Source organism: Ictidomys tridecemlineatus, chromosome 10 (assembly GCF_052094955.1).
Source record: "Ictidomys tridecemlineatus isolate mIctTri1 chromosome 10, mIctTri1.hap1, whole genome shotgun sequence".
NCBI lineage: Eukaryota > Metazoa > Chordata > Mammalia > Rodentia > Sciuridae > Ictidomys > Ictidomys tridecemlineatus.
Window position 1 is genome coordinate 32464530 of NC_135486.1, and position 23895 is coordinate 32488424.

General features: G+C 53.7%; 2 protein-coding genes across 23 annotated transcripts in view; one reads left to right on the forward strand and one right to left on the reverse strand.

The window, feature by feature from the left end:
• Positions 1–23895, reverse strand: part of Plekha6 (pleckstrin homology domain containing A6) — a 142909-nt gene that overhangs the window by 28476 nt on the left and 90538 nt on the right. For 13 of the 20 annotated variants that reach the window (XM_078022645.1, XM_021729831.3, XM_078022640.1 and 10 more), the window contains 9 exons: positions 17931–18011; positions 17196–17310; positions 11566–11670; positions 11083–11155; positions 8371–8471; positions 4599–4801; positions 2633–3115; positions 983–1502; positions 497–583 (listed from right to left, as the gene is read on the reverse strand). In XM_078022645.1, the coding sequence (XP_077878771.1) occupies positions 497–583; positions 983–1502; positions 2633–3115; positions 4599–4801; positions 8371–8471; positions 11083–11155; positions 11566–11670; positions 17196–17310; positions 17931–18011 (1768 nt within the window). Of the gene's footprint in view, positions 1–496; positions 584–982; positions 1503–2632; positions 3116–4598; positions 4802–5257; positions 5277–8370; positions 8472–11082; positions 11156–11565; positions 11671–17195; positions 17311–17930; positions 18012–20057; positions 20199–23895 lie in introns of those variants that run through there. The other 7 variants (XM_078022651.1, XM_078022647.1, XM_078022652.1 and 4 more) reach the window with 5 other exon arrangements.
• On the forward strand, positions 18349–21963 carry LOC144367185 (uncharacterized). Of its 3 annotated transcripts, none has more exons than XR_013426481.1 (3): positions 18349–18627; positions 19944–20483; positions 20794–21963. XR_013426481.1 is itself a non-coding variant. In XM_078022655.1 (3 exons), the coding sequence occupies exons 1-3, from the start codon at positions 18592–18594 to the stop codon at positions 21008–21010; spliced, it is 477 nt and encodes a 158-aa protein (XP_077878781.1). In that variant the 5' UTR covers positions 18349–18591; the 3' UTR covers positions 21011–21963. The 3 variants fall into 3 exon arrangements, 1 of the variants encoding a protein (XP_077878781.1); XM_078022655.1 differs by having other exon boundaries at positions 19944–20167; XR_013426480.1 differs by lacking the exon at positions 18349–18627 and adding an exon at positions 18655–19784 and having other exon boundaries at positions 19944–21963.

Consider the following 23895-nt stretch of genomic DNA (forward strand, 5'->3'; position numbering starts at 1 on the left):
GAAAAGGAAGTAGGCACAATATGGAACATTTTTTTTTTCTTCCTCTGTCACCTTTTGACTCTTTCCCATAGGTGGCATTTCAGGCAAAAAGCAAACTTGAAGCAAATACATGTAGGGAGAAAAAGTCTAGATGCTCTTGCCTGTTGCTAGGAGGCCTAGCCTGACCTTCTGTCCCAGCTCATAATACGAGCCCCCTGCCCTGGCCTCCTCTGCATGCTGGAGAAGAGGGCTGCGCTGGGCTCTAGGGGATCCGGATAGTACGTGCTCTCTGATCTTGTCCTACTCCTCTGCCCTGTGTCACAGAGAAAGGGTAACTGGCACTAAACCCTGTTGGAGCTAGAGTCCTAGCCAAGAGGGAGGAGGCATCCAGAGGCGCTAAAAACACATAGGCCAGGCACTAGGCACACAGCACCCCTGGCGCCTGCCCCAGTTTGACTCCACCTTGGGTGGAGGCAGGGGAGTCCAGAGGTGGAGTGGAGGGGAGAAGAGGACGTACCATCTTATCGTGGACCGTGGGGGATGGTGGGTAGTTGTAGGGGAACAGTCCTGCAGGGACTGGCCGCCTGTCTCCCAGGTAATCATACTGGAAGAGAAAGGGGATTGTAGAGGTGAGAGAGTCTGGTTGGACATGGACTTCCCCACCAACTGAAATTCAAGGTTAGGGACGTCTGCATCAAACTAAAAAGGACAACAGCTCCCCTGGCGATGATCTGTCCAAGTCCTCAAGAGTAGAAAAGACGCACTCTGCCCTCTTACACAGAACGATTCCTGGGACAACCTGGGGACCGACCGGCATAGAGAGTACTGTTTCCATTTAGGGAGCAAAGCAATCCCCCAAGGCGGCACTCCTAGGGACAGAACCATAGGCCAGCATCTCCCCAGGCCGGTGCCTGGTCCTGTGACACAGCCCAGGGGTCCACCGTCTAGCTCTTCTCAGAAGATGGTCTTAGGACAGAGGAGAGAGGGGCAGGCCGGGGCTCACCTTGGGGGAGCTGATGGATCGTCTCATCACATAGGCGGCAGGGTCGGCATAGATGTCCTCGCTGCGAGGTGGCAGCCGCTCAAAGCGGGCACTGGGCGAGCGGACAGGGGAATAAATGCGGGCGCGGCTGTAGGAGCCCTGGCTGGGCGAGCGGGGCACGGAGTGGGAACGGGGTTGCAAGGACAGTCGGCGCAGGGAGCCGGAGGTGGCATCCAGCTCGTCGTAATAGACTGGCTGTCGAGAAGGGCTGGGGACCCAGACGGTGCCATCCTGTCTGCCATAGCCAGCCGGCTCCTTCCATTCGCGCAGCTGGTAGGCGGGTGGTCCACCCCCATTGCGGAAGGAATGGCGCTTGTCCTCCAGGGCCCAGGGTGGGCTGATCCGATCGTAGGCGGGCATGGAGCAGATGCTGTCGGGCCGCACCCCGGGCGGGTAGTACTGGTAATCGTCTGGGTACTGGGACGAGTAGGGGCCATAATATTCAGGGACTCGGCGAGACACAGGGTAGAACCTAGAGGGACTAGGACACAGAGGACACTGTAAGGAAAGCAGACAAAATAGGCAGGTCTCCGCCCCATTCACTTCCAGCCCCACGTCTGTGTCCTCCAGCCCCGAGCAGCTGCCTGGACAGGTGAAAGGTGCCCATGGAGAGGTGCCCTGGCCTTATGGACACAAAGAAGAGGTCAGTGCTGAGGCAGACACTGGGATTTACTCCTGAGGCAAGGGAAAGCGCTTTCTCAACCAGCTCGTGGGGGCTGCAGACTGCAGCCTTCAGAGCTTCTGTTTTTACGTCTCTTTAAAATGAAATGCCCCTTCTTCGCCATCCCCGTCTGTGCGAACCAATTTATCCGATCCTTCCCAAGGGAGGCGGGAGAAGAGAACCCGGGTGGTACCAGGCACTGAAGGAGGGAGCAGAGCCGGGAGGAAAGGGCAGCTTCCTGTTAGATCCCATCCACACAGAGCCAGCAGGTTCCTGGGAGTGGGCGGACCAGGTGCAGGACCACCAGCAGTGAGCTGCAGCTCACAGCTAGAGGGCGCGTTTCTCAGGGGCCCAGAAGCCCTCGGAGGCCACCACCTGCAGTCCCTGGAGTTGTCCCTATCCCCAGGGAAGAAGTTAGCCAGCTCACTTGCTTTGACGAACACTGAGTTCCAATTGATGTTCCCAAATATCTGAAAGCCCGTCTTTGGTCACTGAGGATGGTCTTAGGATCATTGGCATCTTTTTTTTTTTTTCTTTCAAAAAAGTAAACTTCCTATAATGAACTTTCAAACACAGCTATTTGAGTCAGTGAGTTGGTTTGGTGGCTAGACTGGGGTTGCACTGGGGTTGAAGATGTAGGATCCACAGCAGGGACGGGTGTCTGACCAGAACACTTCAAGTCCCCTGCCTGGGCCTCCCTGACTCTTGGGCCACCCAGTACCATGTGAAGCAGCCCTGGGGTGCTCTGTCCTTCTTCCTGCAGGAAGCTGACAGAGAAAGCAGGAACGAGGGATGGCAATCCCGGTGGCACAGGAGAGGAGGTGGTTGAGCTGGGAAGCAGACCCTGGTCTTAGCATCCCAGGTTAGCCTGGCTTCCAGAAGCGGGTGTCTACCCAGCCATACCACCACGTACCACCTCGCCAGCCCGCCCCGGCCCTGCAGAGCCTCACCTCCGAAGGTCTTCGGGGGGCTGCACACCCCGGCGCAGGTTCACCCACTGCTGAAGCTGATTCATGGAGCTCTTGCGCTGGGCGATTTTGTCAGGGTTGGTGCGTGGAGGAAAGCTCCGCCGGTGCCCCCCACTCTCCCCGTCCTGAGGTGGGAAAGCTGTGCTCCCTGGCCGGCTGGGGGAGCTGTACTGCCAGCCATTGGGCTGGGCAGGCTGCTCCCCACCCCCTGGCACCCTCGGGCCCTCGGGGTAAGGGCTGCCGGGCTCTGAGGCCGGCTCAGGTCCAGCTGGGAGGCCATTGGCTTTCACCAGAGACTCTTTCTTGACTTCGGGCCTCTCGGGCCTCCGCTCTGGCTTCTCACAGCCTCGGCCGTCGCCCTCCCCTCGAGTCTTGGCCTCAGGCTCGGGCCTGGGCAGGCTGTTGTGGGCTGGCTGCTGGTGGTGTTTGCTGGGAGGGATGTTCTCTGAGTCTGGCTTCTCGTGGCTGCAGGAGGCCAAGGGAGATGATGCAGTAAGAGACTCCAGTCATGACTGGGGGGGAGAAAAGGTGTGGAGAGGAACAGGCAGGAAGGCAGCAAGGGAGCCAGTGCAGTGACCTCCGATCTGCTTCCTAAACCCCAGGCCTCATCTTCTTGCTCCAGCCCGGGCAACTATTAGGCAATGTATAACAATTCCTGCCAAAGCATGCCAGGCTGGTCCTGCCCTCTGCCCAGGTCACTGTCCACTCCCATCTGCTGCCTGTGTTGAGCCCAGCCTTCAGCTATGGCCAAGACCAACCCAACAGTCTTGGTCTCCTCTGTCACCTGTCCCTGATCCAGCCCCTCAAACTTCATGGGCCCGATACTGAAGTTTCACAGCAGTAACTGTGACCTTGGCCACAGAGGCTTGCTACAGGTCCACTCTCTCCTCTCCAGAAAGCTACTTGACTTCCATGAGTCTTGGGCTCCCCACTGGCAGGACGAGCATAACCCCCTCTCTCCTCAGAGGACTGCTATGAGATAAAACATGGCAGAGATAAGAGCTGCTGCCTAAGTTCATGGGCATGCAGACTTGCTCGTTCCCTTCTCCAAATCACGCTCCTCCCAGGACTGACTTCCCATGAGAAGGTAGGCTCCACCAGGGCAGGAACATGGCAGACTTTCCTCCCGGGTGCTCCTAGCACACCTGGCATAGGGCCTATCACATTTATGTTCACAGTAAATATTTGTGAAATGAATAAATGAACTTCTGGAAAGACAGAGATGGAAACGTGCAAGAATTTCCTCCAAGGCTGGCAGAGTCAAGCCGCCTTGCTGAAACGTCGCTGGGTAAACATTTCTAAGACACACGACTAGACTTGGAGTCAACACTGTGAGCCCCCTTCTCTGGATCCCTATTAACACCTAACTCAAGGCTCCACACCCAGTTACAGAAGAGACAGGCACCAAGACCGCGGGTGATGACGGCAGCTGAGAGCAGCCATCTGCTGAGCGTCTGCTACATGTCAAGCATTTTACATACACCATGTCGTCTTCACAACCACCCCAGGTGGGGGGATTATAACTGCTAGTTTTCAGGGGAGGAAACTCAAATTCTCAGAGGTCAAGACACTTACACCAAGGTCACGCTGTGACCAGGCGGCCGAGCTGTGATCTGTCTTCCTCCAAAGGCTGCGTGTTTAATCCACAGCCAAGAAAAAGAAGCAAATACCCTCACCTTTGGCTTCTGGGCAGGTCATGATGGAACCTGGCTTCAATGTGGCTTTCCCCAGCTTAGAGAGAAGAGAAGTGGGACCAGGGAAGGATTTGGGGTTCTGTAATCATTTAGCCAGATCTGCATGGACACCAGGAGATGGCTCACACATCCTCCGGGGGCCCAACCGGTGTGCTGGGCTCCACAGCGGCACAGGGCCGGGCACAGGGCCAGGCACGTCTTTTCTGCTGCTTCTCCCCCTTCCTCACTCCCACGCCAGGTACCCTGGCACTCACCTGTGGCGCACAGGTTGGGACGCCGACTTCTGGGCTGGAGGGATCTGTACCCGGGCAGCCTCCCCCATGGCCTGGATCCAGGCCTCCTGCTCCTCGGGGCTCTCGGCACTGAAGAAGTAGGTGCGGACGCCAGCATGCTCGGCCTGTGGGGAGAGGCAGTGCGTGGAACTGGCCCCGGCCTCATCCACCCAGCACACAGTCACCTGTAGGGAGAGGACACCAACACCCCCAGGAGAGACAGTCAGTCAGCTATTCCTGGGCCTGCGGCTCCTCCCCCAGGTACAGCTCAGGAGACAGGTGAGGACGCTGGCCCATGGCTGGCCCACGTGCTCCAGCTGGCAACCAGTATCTGCCTGGGCCAGGTCTCCAAGTGCTACCAGGCAGCCCCGTAGGCAGGTAAGCCTACCTGTCCCACCTGAGGTGATTTGTCAGCAGGAGGGATGATCACCACACCCACTGCCCTCCAATTACCCAAGGGCTGGGGGAGTTGAAAGGCAATTACCCAAGAGCTGGGGGAGGTGGGCCCCTGAGCACATGCTAATTTCAGCCCCAGCTTCCTAGGGAGAAGCTCGCCCTGCCTCTTCCTCAAGGGGAGACAGCCAGGCCCCTATCCACAGGCATGCAAGGGCAGGCTCTGGCATACAGAAGGAGCACACTACCTAGTTGGTGGCTGTGAGCAGGCACAGTGGGCGGGAACCCAGAAGAGAGCTCCTGTCGAGAAGGGGTCCTCAGGCATCAGAAGGAGAAGCAGAGAGCAGGTCAACCAACACCAGAGGGAGAGACAGACGAGGAGGCAAGAGACGGTGAGGAGCAGGGCGGGGGCGGGGGGGGGGGGCAGAGTCAGACTGTCCCTTTTTACTCAGTGTCACTACTGGGAAGGACAGCACCCAGCAGTGTCCGCTTCAGGTCACCAAGGGGCAGGGCGTGGAGAGTGTGCACTCTGGGAATCAGGCTGGGTTTGGAATGGGGAGCCAGGAACCCTGGGGCTGACCCCGCTCTGCACCTCACCAGCCCTGCCAAGGCAGACCAGCTGCTGTCCTGCTCAGGTCAACCTCATGGGGAAGGGTCTGCCTGGTGAAACTCAAGGCCACAAAGAGAGGGGCCACAGGACTAGAACTTTCAGGGACCTTAATATACTTGCTGGGTGACCCTCAATCTCTCCAAAAAGCAGGGAGCAGTCTATCTTACTTAATTGGGGGGGGGGTGTCCAATTGTGACTGAATCTCAGAGGTGAGCCTCCTGGCAGCCTGACTCTTTGGATGCTCCTTCCTGGGTTGCTGGGGTTTAGGGGAGGAGAAAGGAACCACTGACTGAGCCTCTGGGCTCTGCTGAGCAGCAGCATCAAGCCCAACTCGTGTGATACCTTTTGGACCAAGCTTCCCCAGGCTTTCTTGACTGTAGCTGGTCCCACCCCCCTCTACCTCTCCCTAACATGGGAACTCTTTATTGAAGGGGGTAACCAGGGATTCGACCCAGGGTGCTTAACCACTGAGTCACATCTCCATCCCTGTTTTGTTTTGTTTTTTTTAGAGACAGGGTCTTGCTAAGTTGCTGAGGTCCTCGCTAAGTATTTGAGGTTGGCTTTGAACTTGTGATCCTCCTGCCCCAGCTTCCTGAGCCACTGGCATTATAGGTGTGAGCCACCGTGCCAGGCTCAGCCCTGGAATTCTTTCTAATAGGAGCCATTGCCTAGCAAGGGGCGTGGATGGGACTCCTTCCTCTGCATCCCCTACCCTCTAGCAGACAGCCCAGTGTAGAGAGGGCAGGAGAGGCCGACGGACAGCCTGTGGAGCTGGAAGGAGGCCTCTGGGACTTGAAACTGCACAGGAGTTGAGAGCTGAGGACCAAGCGAGCCCTCTGGGTGGAGAACACGGGTGGCTGTAGAGGAGAGGGAACACAGGACTGGTGGTGTGTCCTGGGGCGGGTGGGAGTGCAAGCACCTAGTGAGCGGCCTGTGAGTTCAGCTCGTGCAGGGCACCAGTCACAAGGAAGGCAGGGGCTTGCTCTTGCACTGGAGCTCACAGTCATATTGGCAACCAAACATGCCACAGGAGACAGGGAGCAAACACAGGCCCAGGAGCAAGTGCTGGAGGCAGGGGAAGGCAGAGGGCCTGGGAAAGGATGGGGCTATTGATAGGGAGTGGGGAGGGGCCTGGGCTGGGACTATGAAAGGGGCCAGAGAAGTGAGGGAGGTGTCCCAGCAGGCGAAACCCTCCGAGGGGCCGGGTGAGGAAGAGGTAAAGCATTCAGTGGCAGCCGGGGCAGGCGCAGTTCCTGGCTTCTCATTATTTGCCATCCAAGAGTTTGGCTGGGTGGCCACAGCAGGATAAGCCTCCTGTCTGTCTCGGCTCCCCTCCCTTCCCTGGGGAAGGGCCACTGAATAGCCACAATTGGAACCCTTTGTGGGCCACTAAGCACAGCCCTCAGAGCCAGGTCTTAAAGAGGCAGTGCACTCCTAGGGAAGGTGGACTGGGCAAGGGGCTGGTGGGCCCAGGCGTGATCTTGGGGCTTTGTGGTTGGGGTTCGTGCTAGCCATTCTGGGGTGTTATCTGATGCCTGCAGGTGGGCAGGCTGGCTGATGGTGCATGGGTTTGTGTGTGTGTGTGTGTGTGTGTGTGTGAGAGAGAGAGAGAGAGAGAGAGCGCGCTAGCGAGCCAGGGCTGTGTATTGTTGGTTAGACAGCCTACTTCTATTTCCCCAGCTAGGACCCGGCTCTCTAGAGTCACAGTTTCATTAATTGTTTATTCCGCCCATACCTCTGGCACCCAGGACCCTGGGAGGCTGGAAACTAATTATGTTCCAAATAAGTCCCTACTTGTTCCTCAGGGCAGAACCTACACGTGCTGCCCACCTCTAGCCTATCACCAAGTGACCAAAATCCACAGGACAGACAGGGCCCTAGGAGCTCAGACAGTGGCCTGGTGAGACCCATAGGTCCTATCATCTAACACCTCAGTTTTGGGTTTTCAGGGTTTGAGATGGCAGTTCTCTACTGGGGGACAGAGGGCTTTGTCCTATGGAAATGCACAGTTTAGCTTATAATTTTACATTTGGAAAATGAAAAGAAACCTAAGGGTTTTTTTTTTATCACAAAGTACAAAAAGGGCATGAGATTTTTATAGTTTTTAATGGGTCATGAATTTTTAAATGTGGAAAAACACTGGCCTAGGAAGAGCCAGCTGTGAGCGAGCAGTGTCTTTGATGGGTGGATCCCTGGGGGGTTCTGAGGGAGTGACACGGAGAGGCAGCCGAGTCCCATTTTCCTGGCCCTTGTTCTCTCAAAACTGTTGTCTACAGAAGTCTGCAGTTCTGGATTGGAGCAGAACTCAACTCCTCATTTCCTCTAAAGATTGCAATTTCAGTGAATTTGGCTGGAGGAGGGATCCCCTTCCCTGGACCCAAGGTGGAGCGGGAGGCTTTCCAGAAAAGATCTCAAGAATTCCACCAGGCACAGCTCTGCCTCTGTCCAGAGGGATTTCCCAGGAGCAGAAAGTCCAAGGGCCCAGGACATAACTTTCTCTCCCAGTAAAAACTGTGGTACCACTGAGGCACAGCCCTATGGGTCCACCTAAGGGGAATTACCCACGTGACCCCTGTGAAGAAGAGGGGTGTCCCAGCACAGCCTCACCTTGGCCTCCCAGTAACCTGCTCCCTTCTTCCTCCATTACCACCTGGATTCCTCAGGGAGAGGCCCTTGACCCTTCTCTATCTCCATATGCTCTAGAAGAACAGGCCTCCCTCCCCCAGACCTGGGAGAGGAAAGCCAACCGACCTTAAAGGTGTGCTTCCGGCTGATGTTGTCCGAGGGCTGCACTGCTGCAACCCGGAAGCTCAACAGGGGGATGCTGCCCAGGATGCTCTCCTCCTTTTCATCTGCCAGAGAAACAGAGGCACAAGGGGGTGTGTGCTCACCTGGGCAGGGGGAGCCAGGAGCACGCTGGCCCTGCTCTGTGAACACCTGATGCCCACCTACTACTTGCCAGACACTCGGGGGCCACCACACACACTCCAAGAGGCACTCCCTGGAGCTGGGGGTGGGGGAGACAGAGGGGCTGGTGGACGCGGTTCAGACACTGGACTACAGAAGAGAATAAGAGAAAAGTAGTGCCCATCCTCGGGGCGTTCACATTCTAATGCCCAAACCAGTTATTAAAGAAGAGCTGATGTTTCTGGAGTGTTCGCCTCATTATTAGGAGCATTCCAAGTTAAATGCCTTACTGGATTGAACCCTTCAAACTACCCCGCAAAGAGGTACCCATATCACCCCCCCCCCATTTGATAGGAAGCTGAGACCCAGAGGTGAAGGAGTTTGTCTAAAAAGTAAGTAGTACTTTTGTCTTAAAAAGTAAGTAGTGGGCTTGGTCTTTCCACCCAAGAAGCCTGATGCCAAAGCTGGCCTTGCCGACCCCTAGCCCATCTATCTTGCCTCTCTGAACAGGACAATTCCAGTAGCAGTGCATATAGCAGGGGACAGGACGGAGCAGGGTCGTGTGCACCACTTCTCCTCCTGCTCTCCGGAGCTCTGGGTAGCTCTCTCCAGGGTGCTCCCAGCCCCCAGCAGCCTGCTTTTTTGCCTTTTTCCTGCTGCAGACCCCCTTTATAGCTCCTGCATGCAGCCCCGGGCCCTGTCCTCTCAGGATCAGGCTAACAATCACTAACAATGGGGCTGTTACATAATTCATCCCGGATCTGGAGGAGCCTGATGGATTAGCTAGTCGGGCGCCCAGCTGTCAGCAGGAGGCCAGAAAGGGCAGGAGCCCTCTGTGGGACGGTGGGGGACAACTAGGCGGCCATGGCAAGACCCTCTCCTCTGCTGGGTCTGCTGTGTATTCCTGGGGTTGGGGACTCTGAAAAACCTTCAGTCAGAGTCCAGAAGAAACCTCTGCAGGGCTACCACTCCCGGAGCGCTACCTCCCCTCTTGTCACATCCACAGACCCACAAGATACTTGGTCTGCGATTCTGTTTAGCCCACAGCCTGGTGCCAGAGGGAGGGGTCAAATGAAGGAGCAGGAAGGACTTGAGGCTGGACTCCAAAGCTGTCTTTGGGAAAACTGAGGCTGCCCACCTGCCGAGGAGACGGGCCCTGCCTGGCAGAGGGCAGGCCAGCGTTTAGGGGCCGCTCTGGTTTGGATGAGCTTTAGCTCACGTGGGAATCTGATTCTAATGCAAAGGTGCTGAGAGGTGGTGGGGTCACAGAGGGAGGGGTGCTCTTCCCACACAGAGCTCCCCCTCCCCAGCGGGGCCTTGGAGGCCAGACGGCCCTCCTGTTTTGTATCATCTGCGTGTCCCCTCTCTACCTTCTGCCGTGAGTTGAAGCAGCACGGTGAATGACCCAGCTACGGAAAACAGGCTAAGCCCAGGGCTGTCCTGAGACCACCCCTCTGTGGCTGTGACCCCTTTTCAGGACATTAGCCCCTCCCCTGCACAGACACTGGCTCTCCTCCCAGGCCAGTCCTTCTCTGCTCCAGGGCTCAGCACCCAGGGGCCAGGCCTGGGCACAGTCTTCTGCAAGTTTGGGCCTTTCTCTGCACCTGGCCCCAGAATCCGCAGCAGCTCTGATCCCTCTTCCTTAAGAGTTCAATTGGCTTTAGCTCAGTGCGCAGGGACAGTGGCACCCTGGGGCGAAAGGGTCACTGGGTACAACCTTTGTTTGCCCAGGTTAATGATTCATCAGATTGCTCCCAGGAGGCCTTGGGAAACCAGGGCTCAGCCATCCTGAGGCAAGGAGCTGGGCAAGCACCGAGAACAGCTCCTCCGAGCTCACATCACTGTCTTATCCCCTGGGCCTGCTTCCTCCTGCCACCACAGCAGCCTGATGATGCCACCATGGCTGTCATCAGCCAGCCCTCGTGCCCTCTGTGCCCATGGTGACAGATGTGGCTCTGAAAATATTTTTAAATAACTTCCTAGAGAAGGTTGCATCAAAGTTACCAGAGCTTTGCTCTCCTTTATTTTGTTTATTTATTTATTTTTGATCAGGGAGCAGGCTAGGGGTGAATGCAGGGGTGACAGAGGGTAGAAGCTGGGGGCCACTCATTTAAGCACTATCCACTAAATACCAACTGTGTGCAGTGCAATGTTTAGATGCTGTGGACTCAGGAGTGAACAGAATTGGCAGAAATTCCTGCCCTCACTGACTAGACTGTCCATTCCAGTGGAACACAAAGAAGACCAAGGCGCAAGCCTCCAGGACATGGTGACCTACAGGTGCTCACTAGGAACCTCTTCATCTTCTTCCTCTCTCCTACCCCTTCCAGACTTCACCATCCATATAACTACCTTGTCACCCACTGGGTCACCAACCAGGACCCAGAACACTGCCTGAAACCTAGCAGGAAGCCCAGAAATGTTGCTGAATTGAATGAACATGGGTAAGCTGACACAAGCCACCATCCCATGTCACACCCCTCTGGCGCCAAGCACTCAAGCGGGGAGACTTGTCCTGCCAAGGCTCTGCCAATCACACCCCAGGGGCAGGCTCACCTTTGTAGTAGAAGAGGCAACGGTCCACCAGGACAAACCAGCGCTTGTTCCACTGCTTCACCCCGGAGCTGGCCTGCGGGACACGGGGAGAGACCGATGTGAGGGGCTGTGGGCTGGGCACCGAGGGGACAGGGCATGGCACAGCTGACAAGGACTCCAGGCTCAGATACAATGTGTGGCAGCAACGCCCCGGAGGTCACAGAGGCAGGGAAGGGACATTAGATTACTGCCTGTGACATTCCAGCTCTGTCATTCTGAGGCTCCGTGCCACCTCGTCAGGGGGAAGATAAAAAGGACAAGAAATGAGCCAGAATGAGTGAGCGGAAGGAAAGGCAGGGATGAGGCCAGGCCAGTCAGTGGACACCTGTCCCCCCCAACCACGGCAAGAGGGACTTTCAAAAAAATACACAGACTGCCATCGGCACAGAGGGGTCACGGCGCTGTCAGAGGTGGCTATGGTGGGCAGAGCGCAGGGCGCCTCACCTGCTTGAAGAGCCAGCCGGCCTTGGTGACCGGCGCGGTGGGGTTCCGCTTCATGGAGTGTGAACGCTTGCCAAAGGCGATGGCTTTGCGGGATGTACGCGTCGCCTGGGGAAACAGGGAAAGACGCGGGAGCTGCTTCCTCTCCTTCCCTCTGCTCCATCTGCGAGGGCGCTGCACCCTGAGGAGCAAGCTCTCTCCAGCTCTCTCCTGGGTGCCCTCCTGCTGAGACCCAGATGAGACTCTGGGATCTGGTACTAACTCCAGGACAGGACCCTCTTTAGCTTGTTTTTTCAATCTCTAAAATGGGTCTCAAAAGAGGAATCCTAGCTGTCTCATAGCTTTGTTTTTTTTTTTCCTTTGGAGGAAAAAAAAAACCCACAAGATTTCTCCTTTCACTCCTGGCCTGACCCTCTTCCCCTGCCCTCCTGACTCCCCATCTCTTTGCAGTGCTTTCTGGAATCCACTCAACTCTAAGTCAGTGTCCCATGTCAACTCCTGCTCAACCACAGCACCCCACAGAGCTGGGGAGACCGAGGGGTGCTCTCCTAGCTCCCCACCGTTTGGACACTGTCATTCTCCCACATTCTGGCAACAGTCTGTCTTCCTGAAGCCCCACTTTCTGGCCTCCCACGACTTAACCCTTCACCATCAGCTTCTAGATCCTTCTTTTGGACTCTATAAAGGGTTTTTATTTTAATTTATTTTTATTTTTGTTTTGGTACTTGGGATTGAACCCAAGGGTGTTCAATCACTGTGCTTCCTCCCCAGCCCTTTTTAATTTTTATTTTGAGATGGGGGTCTTGCTAAGTTGCCTAGGCTGGCCTCGAACTTGTGATCCTCCTGCCTCAGCCTCCCCAGGAGCTAGGATTACGAGTGTGCACCACTATGCCTGGCTTGAGTCCAAGGATTCTGATAGGAGACATCCCCTTACCCATCCAATGCCCTTGATCTCCTCAACTCCAAAACTCCCCATCCTCTGTTCCAGGTACTGATGCCCAGACTACACCTCACCTTAGACTGTCAGCACCCCAAGCCACCGTCCATTAACACCTTCAATTCTAGAGTTCCCACTTGCTGGTCACTATATTCCACCCTTTGGCCTTCTTCCCCCATTACTTAACTACCCCCAGCTTTTCTGTTCCCCTGAGATCCCCATTTTCTTTTGTCTGGATTCATCTGCTGCTTCCTGGTTTTCATTATGTCCTTCCAAAGCTGGACTCAAAAGAACCCATCCATTATTTTTCTGCTTCATCTTCTCTGAAACTCAATATTCCAAATTAATCAAATTATCCTCCCTCCCTGTACTCACAGCCAGATTATGGTGCTGCTAGAGGAAGAAAAAAATTAAAATCATACTGCAGAGCAGATGAGGTCACTGCAGACCCAGGGTTCCCAGCCCCAGCTGGGCAGAGCCCCACACTGTCCTCCCAAGTCCCCCAACCTCCCATCTCTGCCGTCCCCACACTGGACCTGGCCCCTCCTCCACAACCATATATGCACTTCCTCAATTCCATACCCCTTTTCCTAGAAAATTACTGCCCTCTTCACTGTCTTTTTTCCTCCAGTGCCAACAGGAGAGGTATCACCTGCCCTTCCACAGCTGACCCTTGTAGCCCGCCATCTCCTCTGAGACTTTGCCCTGTTGACATCTCCTCTCAAGCCTGACTTCAACATGCCCTTCTCTGCTGGCTGCTTCGCCTGGCCAGCAAGCCCCAGTCTCTCCATCTGACGGCACCTCTCTCTCATCCTCTCACACACCCCCAAACTCCCCTCCAGCCCTCATCCCCTATCATGGTTTAGATGAGAGGTGTCCCCTCCTAAAAGCTCAAGTGTGAGACAATGCAAGAAGAGTTAGAGGAGAAATGACTGGGTTCTGAGAGCCCTAACTCAATCAGTGGATCAATCCCCTGATGGGATTAACTGGGTGATGGCTGAAGAGGGTAGGGTGCGGCTGGAGGAGGTGGGCACTGGGGGTGTGCCTTTGGGGTATATATTTTGTATCTTGCAAGTGGAGTCTCTCTCGGCTTCCTGATCATCACGTGAGCAACTTCCCTCCACCACACTCTTCCACCATGATGTCCTGCCTCATCTCAAGCCCCGAGGAATGGAGTGAGACCTCTGAAGCTGTGAGCCCAGCCTCCAAATAAAATTTTCCTCCTCTAAAATGGTTCTGGTCAGGTCTTTCAGTCACAGTAGCAAAAAAAAAAAAAAAAAAAAACTAACTAAAACAACCCCTGTCCACTGTAAGGCAGAATCCATTCTCCCTTTCTCTTCAGGGCTGGGCTACTGGGAAGAGTCTACTTTCCTCTCCTCCCAAGATCCCTAACCTTCCTCCACCTCATTTGGAAATGGCTCTCTTAATGCTATTGAGTTAGGGCCATTCGGTCCTCGATCATTCCAAAGCCCCATTAACTTTCTGTCCTTCCTGGGATCTTTCAGTTCTTTCAATATCTCCCCTTCCTCTATTCCAAGTGTTGCTGAGCCACAACCAAACTTTTATTATTTTATTTGAGGGTTTGGTTTTGGTTTTGGTTTTGGTGGTGCTGGGGTTGAGCTCCGTGCCTTTCCTGTGCTAGGTAAGCACTCTACACCCGGCCACGCCCCAGCCCTGGAGCTTTACTGGAGCTTGAGCAAGCTCATCTCTACCCACTGCTTCAAGTACCAGCAACAGGATCAGGGTTCCCTGATCTGTATCTCCTAGCACCAGTCCATTTTATAACTCGTTGTCTGACCAGGATTAAGTAAGAGTGAAGCCAGATTCATCCTTTCTACCCAAACCTGCTATTCTGTATTCCTCATTCGGTGGACAGCGCTGCAACCCACCCAGTCACCCACGTCAGAACTCGGAGTCCCTGCTTTCCTGCTTCCTCTACTCCTTCCTACCACCTTGATGCGGGTTGAAAGGCCTGCTTTGATGTTGTGTGTTATCAGTGCCGGGGAAGGAGCCCAGAGCGTGGTGTGACTAGGCATGCCCTCTATCCCCAAGCCACACCCCCTCAGCCTAAGTCTGTCTCCTTAACAGAGCCTCAAATCTCTTTTCCCTCTGAAATTCTGCTGCTGTCATCTTGCAGGTCCTCATTTCTTCTTGCTATCCCATCCTGGGCAATGAATTGAGGTGATTTTTTCTAAAACACATAGAATCATGTGATTCTCTTGCTTCAAATTTCTTACTAGTCCTCATCGCTTAGGAGAGAGCTCAGATACCCGAGCACAGCACAGAAGCGGGAATCCATGAGATCCGATCGGGTCTACAGCCGGGCTTCTGCCCCTCTGGCACCCAAGCCCCACCTCTGCTATCTCTTCCTCCTGAACCTGTACTCACCTGGGCTCCCTCACAAAGGGAGGACATCCTCCCTCAGCACCCACGATTCCCAGCCCACTCTTTAAAATCCAGCATAGACTCTCCATGAGACCTCTCTAACCACCCACCCCCACAACAGTTAGCAACTCTGGACATCTGTAGAGTGTAAAACTTGTCACATTGCTCAGCAATGGAACTGCTGGCTTTCTGTCTCCTCTACCACGCGACTGAGCTTTTTGCAAAAAGGACTTTGGTTTTGTTCATTCCTATATCACCAGAGCCAGCAAGGTGCCAGCCATAACAAACACTTAGAATATACTTGCAGAGACAGAAGGAAAGAAGAGATTGGGCTTTATTATAAAGTACCTCCACAAGTAGGAAACAAAGTTATTTTCTGGACATTACTAGTGAAAATTCACAGATAAGGGCCAAGAAACGTCATTTGAAGAAGTTGTATGCCTCCTTAAGGATATGCAAATCCCTAAATCCTTCCCTCTTCTCTCTGCTACCAGAGCAGTGGCTTCCTATAGTTTGCCTTTCTAGACATTCCTGGGGCCACCTCTCAACACATTAGCCACCCGGTGCCTGTGCCCAGCTTCCCAGCAGCCAGGGGTCAATCCAACACTCTGCCTGCCTCGCCCTCACAGCTGGGCTCTGAGCACTGCTGAAGGAAAACCACACAAGCATGTGGATCAGGCACACAGATTCTTAGTCTTCAACCTCAGGTGATCCTTCAGTTACCCAGCAGCATATTCCGTGTGTCCCTGGCTGAGCACCATTCCTGTTACCCAAACGTGTGCTTCATATTCTCACGCACCTGACCTGACACATTCCCATGCGCTTCTCCTCCCTACAAAGCACCCTGCTTCCTTCCTTCCTGCAAAAGTGGAGGCAGTCAGGTGGGGACATCTTTAATTTCCTAGACACCCACTCTCAGCTTCACATACCTTTATTTTTATGCATCTCAGGAAGATGTGCACTTCCCCAACCCAGGCTAACATGCAGGCACCCCGACACCATGAAAACACGACTTGCCAACCATCCTCTTCTGAACCTGTCTACGGGGACTAATCCTTCCCCTCAGGCTTCTGCCTAACCAACAAATCCCCTTCACCTCCTTCCCTCTGGTTTCCAATCCCCACTCCACATTTTCCTTCCATCTGACTATAGTTCACAACCACCTGTTATATATTTTATGAAGCTCTGGAAGAAAGAGCACAAAGCCTCCAAACATAAAGAAATGGTAAGGACAGGGAAATGCTCATGAGCCTGATTGGATCAGGGCATGCTGCATGTGTGAGCTCAGCCACCACATGGAACCTCATTCATATGCACGACGAATATATGCTCATCGAAAAGTAAAAATAAAAAGTTCTTTTTAAAAATACCTTTTTGAAATATTCCAAGCATTTCAGGGAAGTAAGAACAATATGCAATCATCCCTTTGTGTTGTCAGAGCTAACTCTCTCTGGGAAGCACCGGGCCAATCCCATTACCTTTTTCTTCCCTGGAGGTAACCACTGACCCAAAACGAGCCTTCCTGTTCATGGTTATATACTTGGACTGCAGCTGTTCCTATAAATATGTAGTGCCGCTTTTCATATTTGTGCATTTTACATAAGTGTTATATTTTCCATATTCTGCAATTTGCAGAATCATGTTTTCAAGAAGAATCCCTGTTAGTACACACAGAGCAAGTTCATTTTAAGTTCTGGAGAATACTCCATTGTATGAATTTATCATCATCTTAGAACTGTTACCCTTCCACGTGTCTACCTCTCCTCTCCCATCTCCCTCTTTAACCCTCTCCGCCTTGTCTTCTGCCCTCATCACACCTCTCAGACCGCCCTCTCCTCTAGTTACCACCCTGTCACCAAACAAGGACACAAGTCAGCAGCCCTGACCTGGCAGGGCCCCTTTGCAACGTTCTTCCCTGAGACACTTCTTCTTCCTGGGGGTCCCTTACTTTCATCTCACTCTGATTCCCACCACCCATAATTGGAGGGAGGTCCTACTGGCATCAACGGGGCAGGGGCCAGAGATGCAGGTCAACATCCTTCAGTGCACAAGGCACTCCCACACCAATGAGAACTGTCAAGCCCGGAGGCTAACGGGCCTGAGGCTGAGAATCCCAGGTCTAGATGTTGGTCCTCTGCGAGATTCTGGTCTGAGCCCTCTTCCCTTCCCACTGACTGTCTCCCTGGGCCACCTCACCTGTCCGTTGGCGTACAGAATGAGCTGGGTAGGTGAGACTTTCCTAGGATCCCCGAGATTCCCAATAAACATGCGCTGAAGACATCTCCTGCCTGCTTTGAGGGACTGAACTCACCCGAATGTTGGGCCGCTCTGGAGGGACCTCGGACACCATGTTGTGGTTGGATATGTCACTGTTGGTGGTAGCAGGGCGTTTCCCACCTGTTTTATTGGACATGTCCAAGGCCGATCTGATTTCAAATGGAACAAAAAGAAAGAGACTAGTGAGAGCCAAGAAGCAATGGGGGAAGAACTTCCCCACCCATCAAGAGATCATTCAGAGTTTCTCCTCAGTTCTTCTGGGATTATCTGCTGGTCATCCCACATATTCTCTCTCTTCTCTTTTTTTTTTTTTTTTTTTTTATTTTAAAAATCTAGATTCTCAGACTCCAGAACTCCTTCCCTTCTAATCTTAAAGGTACAATGGCTTGGTGGCCTAGGAATCAATTAATTATCCTTTCCTTTTTTTCCCTTTCATTCAGAGATGCAGAATCCGGCGTAGGCCAAATTCATGTTCCGCCCTCAAGGTTATATCAGATTCTCTCTCTGCCTCCTGCCAAGGCCCCTGGGTGCTATGCCAACCTCAGACCTGGCTTCGACTCTTTCGGTCCAACCTGTGAGGTGCACCAGGGAAAGGGATGGGGATGTCAGGAGATGGGTCCCAGAAGCTTCCAGTCTCAGAACTGAGGGACCCCAAATCCCTTCTTTTCCTTCCCTCCCCATCGTCCTCCCCATCCCAGGGCAAGGTGGCCGTGGGATGGTGGTGACACAAGATAAAAAGGCCAAACAGTGAATAGAAGGCAAAACTTACGTTTTCAAGTCGAACTTCTTGTTCTCCTCTGGGACTTGGCCAGTCACTGGGTGACGAAATGTGTTCCGTCTGTCATTGTGGCTGTAGAGGCAACAGTGGGAGAAACTGTGATAAAAATGCGGAGGACAGAGACACCAGCCAAAGGGAGAACAGACCCTGGGCAGTGACGGGGACAGGTGACCAGGAAAGCAGCTCTACCTCTGCACCCCCAAAGGGGGCCAGAGGGAGAACAAGGCTTGAGTGGCAGAAGCTGCTGCTGGGGTGGGGAGGGGTGGGGTGAGGGAAGAGAAAAGAAGCCTCGTCACCAATCACTAGTCACTGTCAGCCACTTACTGGAGCTCCCCAGACTGGACACCAGCCACACTTAACTATCTCAGGCATGCGTGGGGGGCGCGGTGTTTGAACTGTCTGTCCAACACAGTTAAGATTTCATGCGTGGCAGGTTCCCAAGCAGGGAAGCTGCCTGCCAGTGTTCTGCATAAAACACGCTCCCTCATTATTTGCTGAAAGAACTCTCCTGTGACCTTGGACTAGTTCTCTCCTGCTTTATGCTCCATCTCTTTCTTGAAAGGAAACAGGAGACTCAGAAACTCCATTCTTGAGCTTGGGCCGGGACTCGCTCCTGCTCTGAGCCCAGGGTCCTCCATCTAAGGGCTCCTGGATGTCACAGAGACATCGCGAGCTGTCAGGCATCAAGGTCAGTGCTGGCTGAACAGTCAGATCTAATTAAGGGACACTGTGGCTGGGAGTGGGGTGGTGTGCTATGAGGACAGCCTGCCAGGAAGCACGAACCAGGGGCGGGGTGCAGGCGAGGCAGATGGGGAACGGTACATGGAGGCAGCCTGTGTCTCTGCTGGCTAGCTGGATGTCAGGCCAGCTTCCCGGTGGCCTCTCAGGGGGGCATAAGGAGGAAGACAGCAGACAGACTTCAAGAGGGGCTGGGGCAGTGGCCTCTCTGGGTTGTATTCCATTAGCAGTGACCACCTGGCAGGAAGGTCGTAGCAGACATTTGAGCACCCAGCCTGTGGGGGCTAAGGGAGCTTTAAGGAGCACTTCTCCCACCCCTCGAAAAATACTGTGAGAGTCCAGAGAGCGCAGGCTCTAGCAGACTCTAAGAGAAAGCATAGGGACTAAGGTGGGGCCACTTCAGACCTCATGGCAAAGACCCAGTGCTCTGTTCAGCCCCACGCAGGTCAGCGGTGGGGAAAGAGAGCTCAGTCGCTTCAGCTGCTTCAGGGAAGGAAAATAACCTTGTCGGCACCTCTTTTAGCCCAGGACACATCTCACCCTTGCGCTGCCTGCTGAAGCTAAAGATAATATCAAAGTGTGTTTTTTCCAGCTTCCAAACTGGTCATGTTCAGATGTAAGCCAAAGGCACACAGGAGACAGCAGCACAGCAGGTAGTGGCCACGGCCAATGGGAAAGTCTGGCTGTGCAGCCAGGACCCCAAACCTGACCAGTGTCCCCCTGGCTTCTGACTCTAGAACACTGGGAATCCACTCCCCACTTCCCAAACGGCGGATCCAAGGTTCCAAAGACGATGCTCTCAACTTAATCACAGGGGGTCTTTGCAAGGAAAGGTACCTGCCTGCAGTTAACCTTGTCCCTGGCTCTGCCCCTTTAGAAGTCTAGTGCAAAGGCAGTGGTGACAGTGAAGGTCCTTGAGGTGACAACTTCTCTGCTTTCACCCAGTGGCGTGGGGCACTTGTTCCCTCCCACCCTCTACCCCTCCAGGCCCCTGATGCTCTGTGTGTTCCCGATGGTAGCTCCAGGGAGCTTCCTGCAGGCTCTGGTACAGACAGACACACAGAAGCAGGCAGGCAGTCAGCTGTCAGCTGTCTGGAGTCTCCCAGGGTACGGCAGGCACATTTCTCCCTGCCCCAGAGTCTCCTACCCAGCAACCCCTACAGATGACGTGCTCTCTCCATCCCCACGCTACCAATTTCAAAATAGCTTCCCCTTCACGGGCACTGCAATGCAGCAACCATTGACCTAACTGCGCTCTCCTCCCAGGTCATCGCCAGCAGACCCCTCACCGCCAAGCCCCCAGACGGGAACAGGGTGAGTGCCAGCGCCGCCGCCGGCTCCGAGTTCACCAGGCTCACGGTCTGTGGACGAGATCCCTACCTGGCTCGTCGGTCAGCCCGAAACTTCAGCATCTTTTTGGCAGCTCAGTCCCCAGTTGGGCAGCCTCAGAGGACCTGCCAGCCACCCTGCTGCTATCATCCCTCTGAGAAGTAAGTCCTCGGGTCCAACCCCGTAATGCCGTGGCAGAGGAACAGCGCAAGTGGTGGCAGGCTGTCTGCTGGTTGCCCCTCTTCCCGGCTCTGGCATTAGAGAACAGGGAGGGGGCTCTCCCTGTGTGATGGTAGGGGTCACCCAGGTGCTCCAGCGGACCTGCAGCTTCCTAGTATCCGGCTGGACTACCACCGGTCAGAGGACTGGAGACTGGATAAGCGAGGAGGGGACGGCATCCTCCTCATTCAGGTTCCCAAGGAGAAAATGCAGCCACGGAGAGTTGGGGCGTGCACGGAGCAGGTGAACCACCTCCAGGTAGTGCGACCTCACTGAGCTAAGGACACAGAGTGGCTGGGCGGGCGGAGGAGCATGGGGCTGCATTCCCATCTGCACGGCAGAAACTCATGCCAGCTCGACCTGCAGGGAGACGGTGCTCCTGCTTCCCAGCTCCCAGCCCAGACTCAGGCTCTGGAGCTGAAAATCAGCTCGCTTCTCAGACACCCTTCAGAGTCTGAGGGTACAGGGTTAAGGGAAGCTCCAGGTTCATTCCCTGTTACTGCTGCCGCTGCTGAGAGGCTGAGATTAATTGAGAAAGTCTCCTTTCTCTTCTCCTCTGCCCACCCAGCCTGCTGTACAGACAGAAGCCACTGGCCTCTGCCCAGCTGCCCTCAGACCCAGCAGCTCTTCTGCCCTCTGGGAGCCGTAGTCCAGCTGGGAGGGACGGGACTTGTGGATCCAGAGTGTGGATGGGCGTGGATGTTGGGGAGCCAGAGCTGATGGCAAGGAACTGGGCTTCTCTGCTCTGGCGAAATGAAAGGAAAGCTTCCTCCCAAGGCTTGTGAGGAAGAGGGCAGCAAATGGGGCTTGAGAAGGGGTCACTGTGTGTTTACTGCTGCAAATCTTCCCAGATGCAAGATGATAAATTCCAGCTGTTGCCTGTCAGCTCAACTCACGAGCAAGGAGGTTTTGCACTGATGTTAATTCCCCTGAATTCCCCAGAAGCCAAAGCTGGTCAAATCTCCCCCTTTCCTAATGTCTTCCTTGTCTTGGGATCCTTGGCTTCGAGGACTTCTTGAAGGTCACCTCCTCCCACCCGTCTCCAGGCAAGCAGGCTCACTAATCAATGCTCATCTCAATGAAAGCACCTTGGTGGTTTGCAAAGGGTTCTAGCAAAGGACACCCAGGCCCACCCAGTTACCTTACCCTGCCAAGATGTTCTTTTTGATATCGAATTCCAGTTCCTCTGGTTTTCTATATTATTCCATTTTGTTTTCACATGACAGGTTCCTTTCAAACCAATACGGCTCGTTTTTAGCAAGACCAGGCATTGTGTTGACATCATAGTCTGTTGCTATGGTAATTCTGTGATATCACAACAGACACTGAAAAGGAGGGGCTAATCTAATTTTGATGGAGGATAGAACTTGGTCAGGGAACAATGTCATCAGAGAATGGAAAAGCAAACGGACAACATTATTATTTAACCCATGAAGAGTCAAGCTGGTTGGGATATAACTGGGGTCAACAGCTGCTGATGTTTAAACAGCTAATCCTAAATCCAAAAGATCAATATATTCAGCCATTTAGTGGGACTTTTGCAAATGATTCATCCTGGTGACAGGAGGCCTAAGTTTTCAGATCATGCCCTCTTCCTGCCGCTGATCCATTTAATGGAGCCCTGCTGTGGTTGTGCTGTGCTGAGCTCTCTTCTGAGGCCTGTTTTGAGGACCCTGCCTGTGCATAGTAGGTGCTCCATAAACATTTGTTGAATGAGTAAATGAATGAATGAAAGAAACTCTCTGGGCTCTGATTCAGTTTTCAGTCACTTGCATTTGGAGTCTGACATTATATTACCAAGGGCTTCCCTATCTTAGCTCTCTCTTAAAATTAATTACTTCCTCTCTGAAGAGAAGCTCTGTTTCTGCCCCCCTCGCCCCCTCACTCGGCTTCCCTGCCTGGCTCCCCCCAGAATATATAGTTTGGCTTGGATCCATCTTCATTAGGAAGGAAAGAAAATTAAGCTCATCTGCACAGGAGGAGGAGGGGGTGGGGTGCATTGGGAAAATGAGTTTTCTTCCTCTAGAGGAGGCAAAAATAGCCCCTTTCTCCTCAAGCTGAACTCGGGGGCCTCCCACAGCCTGTGCTTAAGTGGCAAGTTAAATTAACTTCTCTCCTGCCCAGTGACGAGCCAGGGAAAGAGGAAGGAGGGGAGGCTCCAGGGCTTCCCTGCTTGCTGAGAGCTCCGAAATCCTGGGGGTTGAGCCGGCACACAGAGGGCCCAGCTGGGGCTCTTTCCCTTTATCACTAAACTGCATGGTGCGACAGATTTTCATTTTAGGTTAAACGGCAAGAACTTCCCAAGAGAACATTAAAGGGGAAAACGAGAATAGGTAATCAGTTTCCTCACTCCTCTCTCCTTCCTTTTGGGATGTCAAGAGGCTTCCAAGGCTCAAGGGCAAATGGTGATGAATACAGACCTGAGTGGTCCTCTCAAACTGCACCCAAGAAAAGCGGGGGAAACCCAGTAAGGGACATCTGATGTCAGAGGCTGAAGCACTCTACACTCCGGGTTGCCAGTCAGTGGTCACCGATTCACTGGTCCCAAGAGGTGACCCCAACAGCAGTGCCACCGGTGAAAAGAGTACTTGGCAGGACAGGGCTTCCACGCGGGATCTAGCATGAATTAGCAGTGTGACGTCACTTCTTGGGCCCTTGGTTTTCTCATGTGCAAATGAAATACCTTCTAATTCTCTGAAAGAATAGCTGCAACCTTTCAAAATGTGAAATGTTTTATGCATAAGACATTAATAGCTAGGATCATTCTGCAGAAGAACAAATCCCGGGGCAAGCATTCCGAAGTGCCAAGACCAGTCAATTACAAAGACAAGACACGAGTCTTCTCCACTCTTGAGGCCGCCGTCTCTCCTCCTTGTTAGGACTTCTCTATGCTTTAAGACATCCTCAGCATCTGCGTGGCGTGGCCCAGGCCCTTCATATTTATAAGCCACAACATTAACCTGTCTTCCTGACCCTTTGCTGGCGTACACATGAGCACATACACACACTCAGGCACCCAGGCTGGATGCCCAGGGCCCCCACTGTGAGATAAATATTGAACAACTAGAGAAACACACTCCACTCTTTCCACCCTGGGGGCCCCTCTTGGTGATCTGCCTGTACCAAGTTGCTTCATTCCATAGCTCCTGAAAATCTGCTGACAGAGAATTAGTCCTGGCCCAGCTTCCCCATCCCGAGGACGCCCTGGCTTCTGGCAATAGAGCTCATGAGGCAGGAGAGAGGACTGTGGCGTGAGTGGGAAGCGGGGCTACTGGGGCCCATCCCTCCCACTTCCTTCTTTCTCCCAGCTAGCAAATTCTGAGCCAAGGCTGTCCACACTCAGGGAAGGTGGGGAGAACTCGGCTCCTGCTCTCTGCCTCCTGCCCTACTGGATCTCATCTTCATTGTCCGGGAGCCTTATCTGCCCCAGCATTCAGTCCCAATTAAAAACCAGCTCCGTTTACATTTCCAACCATCTTGATGGGCCAGATTCCGGAAGCTTCTCCAGTCATTTGCAGGAGAAAAATACACTTTGCTAGCTAACTTCTTCCCACCACGGTCCCCCTGTTTTCCTTCCACTTGCTGCAGCATAAAGATGAGGTCAAAAGGGGGTGGGGCCTGGCAGCACATCGAGGTGTCTGCGGGCAGGAGGAGACCGCTCAACAACACT

Excerpts from the sequence above, each read along its gene's own strand:
- LOC144367185 (XM_078022655.1), top strand. The coding sequence starts at position 18,592 with ATGTCACAGAGACATCGCGAGCTGTCAGGCATCAAG. Across the intron at positions 18,628-19,943 it reads GCGAGCTGTCAGGCATCAAG|GTCATCGCCAGCAGACCCCT; the intron begins GTCAGTGCTGGC and ends CTCTCCTCCCAG. Across the intron at positions 20,168-20,793 it reads TGCTATCATCCCTCTGAGAA|CCTGCTGTACAGACAGAAGC; the intron begins GTAAGTCCTCGG and ends CTGCCCACCCAG.